This window comes from Cenococcum geophilum (genome assembly GCF_001692895.1).
Source record: "Cenococcum geophilum 1.58 unplaced genomic scaffold K441scaffold_14, whole genome shotgun sequence".
Lineage (NCBI taxonomy): Eukaryota > Fungi > Ascomycota > Dothideomycetes > Gloniales > Gloniaceae > Cenococcum > Cenococcum geophilum.
Window position 1 is genome coordinate 1468751 of NW_027137572.1, and position 849 is coordinate 1469599.

General features: G+C 27.8%; 1 protein-coding gene across 1 annotated transcript; it reads right to left on the reverse strand.

Moving 5' to 3' along the window:
- Nucleotides 1-411: 411 nt before the first annotated feature.
- Nucleotides 412-570, reverse strand: K441DRAFT_553340 (uncharacterized protein; the record flags this gene model as incomplete). Its single annotated transcript, XM_067643181.1, has 1 exon — nt 412-570. A coding segment is annotated over one exon (159 nt), but the record flags the coding sequence as incomplete, so codon positions are not given.
- Between the last annotated feature and the right edge of the window lie 279 nt (nt 571-849).

Consider the following 849-nt stretch of genomic DNA (forward strand, 5'->3'; position numbering starts at 1 on the left):
TTAATATATCTTATATAACGGGCTAGATAAAGAATAAGTATAGCGGCGTAAAGGGGCAAGTTATCTATTTTATAGTAATACCTATTAAAGGTATTCTAAGCATTTTTAATGCGCTTAGAGAACTCCTTATTAGATATATACTCCTTCTATTATATAATATTAGCTAAATTAGGAAATAGAGAGGGGAGATAAACTAACTTAGGATTTATTAAGGTGCTTAATTATAATATCTATTATAAAGAGTATATTCTTAAGCATTGCTTTATATCCCTAACATTTTAGGGTTACCTAGTAAAATATCTAAAGAAAACTTTTTATTATATAAAGCGCCTCCTAGTCCTTTAGACTAAGATAGTCCTTTTTAAGCGTATTAAGGTTACGCTTAGTATACGTATTAAGGGCAAACTTTTCCTAAATTGCTACGCTAAGCATAAAATACCAGCTATTCCATCTTATATAATTATTAAGCGGAATTCTTCTCCCTATAAGGCCTTTAAACTCCCTTATACGACTAGCTAAGCTATAGGTATATATAGTAATATTATAAAGCTTTCTAAGTACGCTAAGTTTCTAAAATATATTACTTTTCTCTTTCTCCTCTTTTAGATTTAACTCTTTTCCTTCTTTATATAACTTAATATTATTAAAACTAATTAAGTTTTTAAAGAGGAAAGCCTATATAGTAAAATTAAGAATATGGCCCTAATAGCGGATCCGTTAGTAGACGGGATTTTATTTAATTTCTTCTTTCTAAAAAAGCTAGTTACTTATTATATAACAAAGCTTATTATTTATAGTATAGTTATTAGATATAACGGCACCTAGCTTTTATATAATCCTATAGTCCTT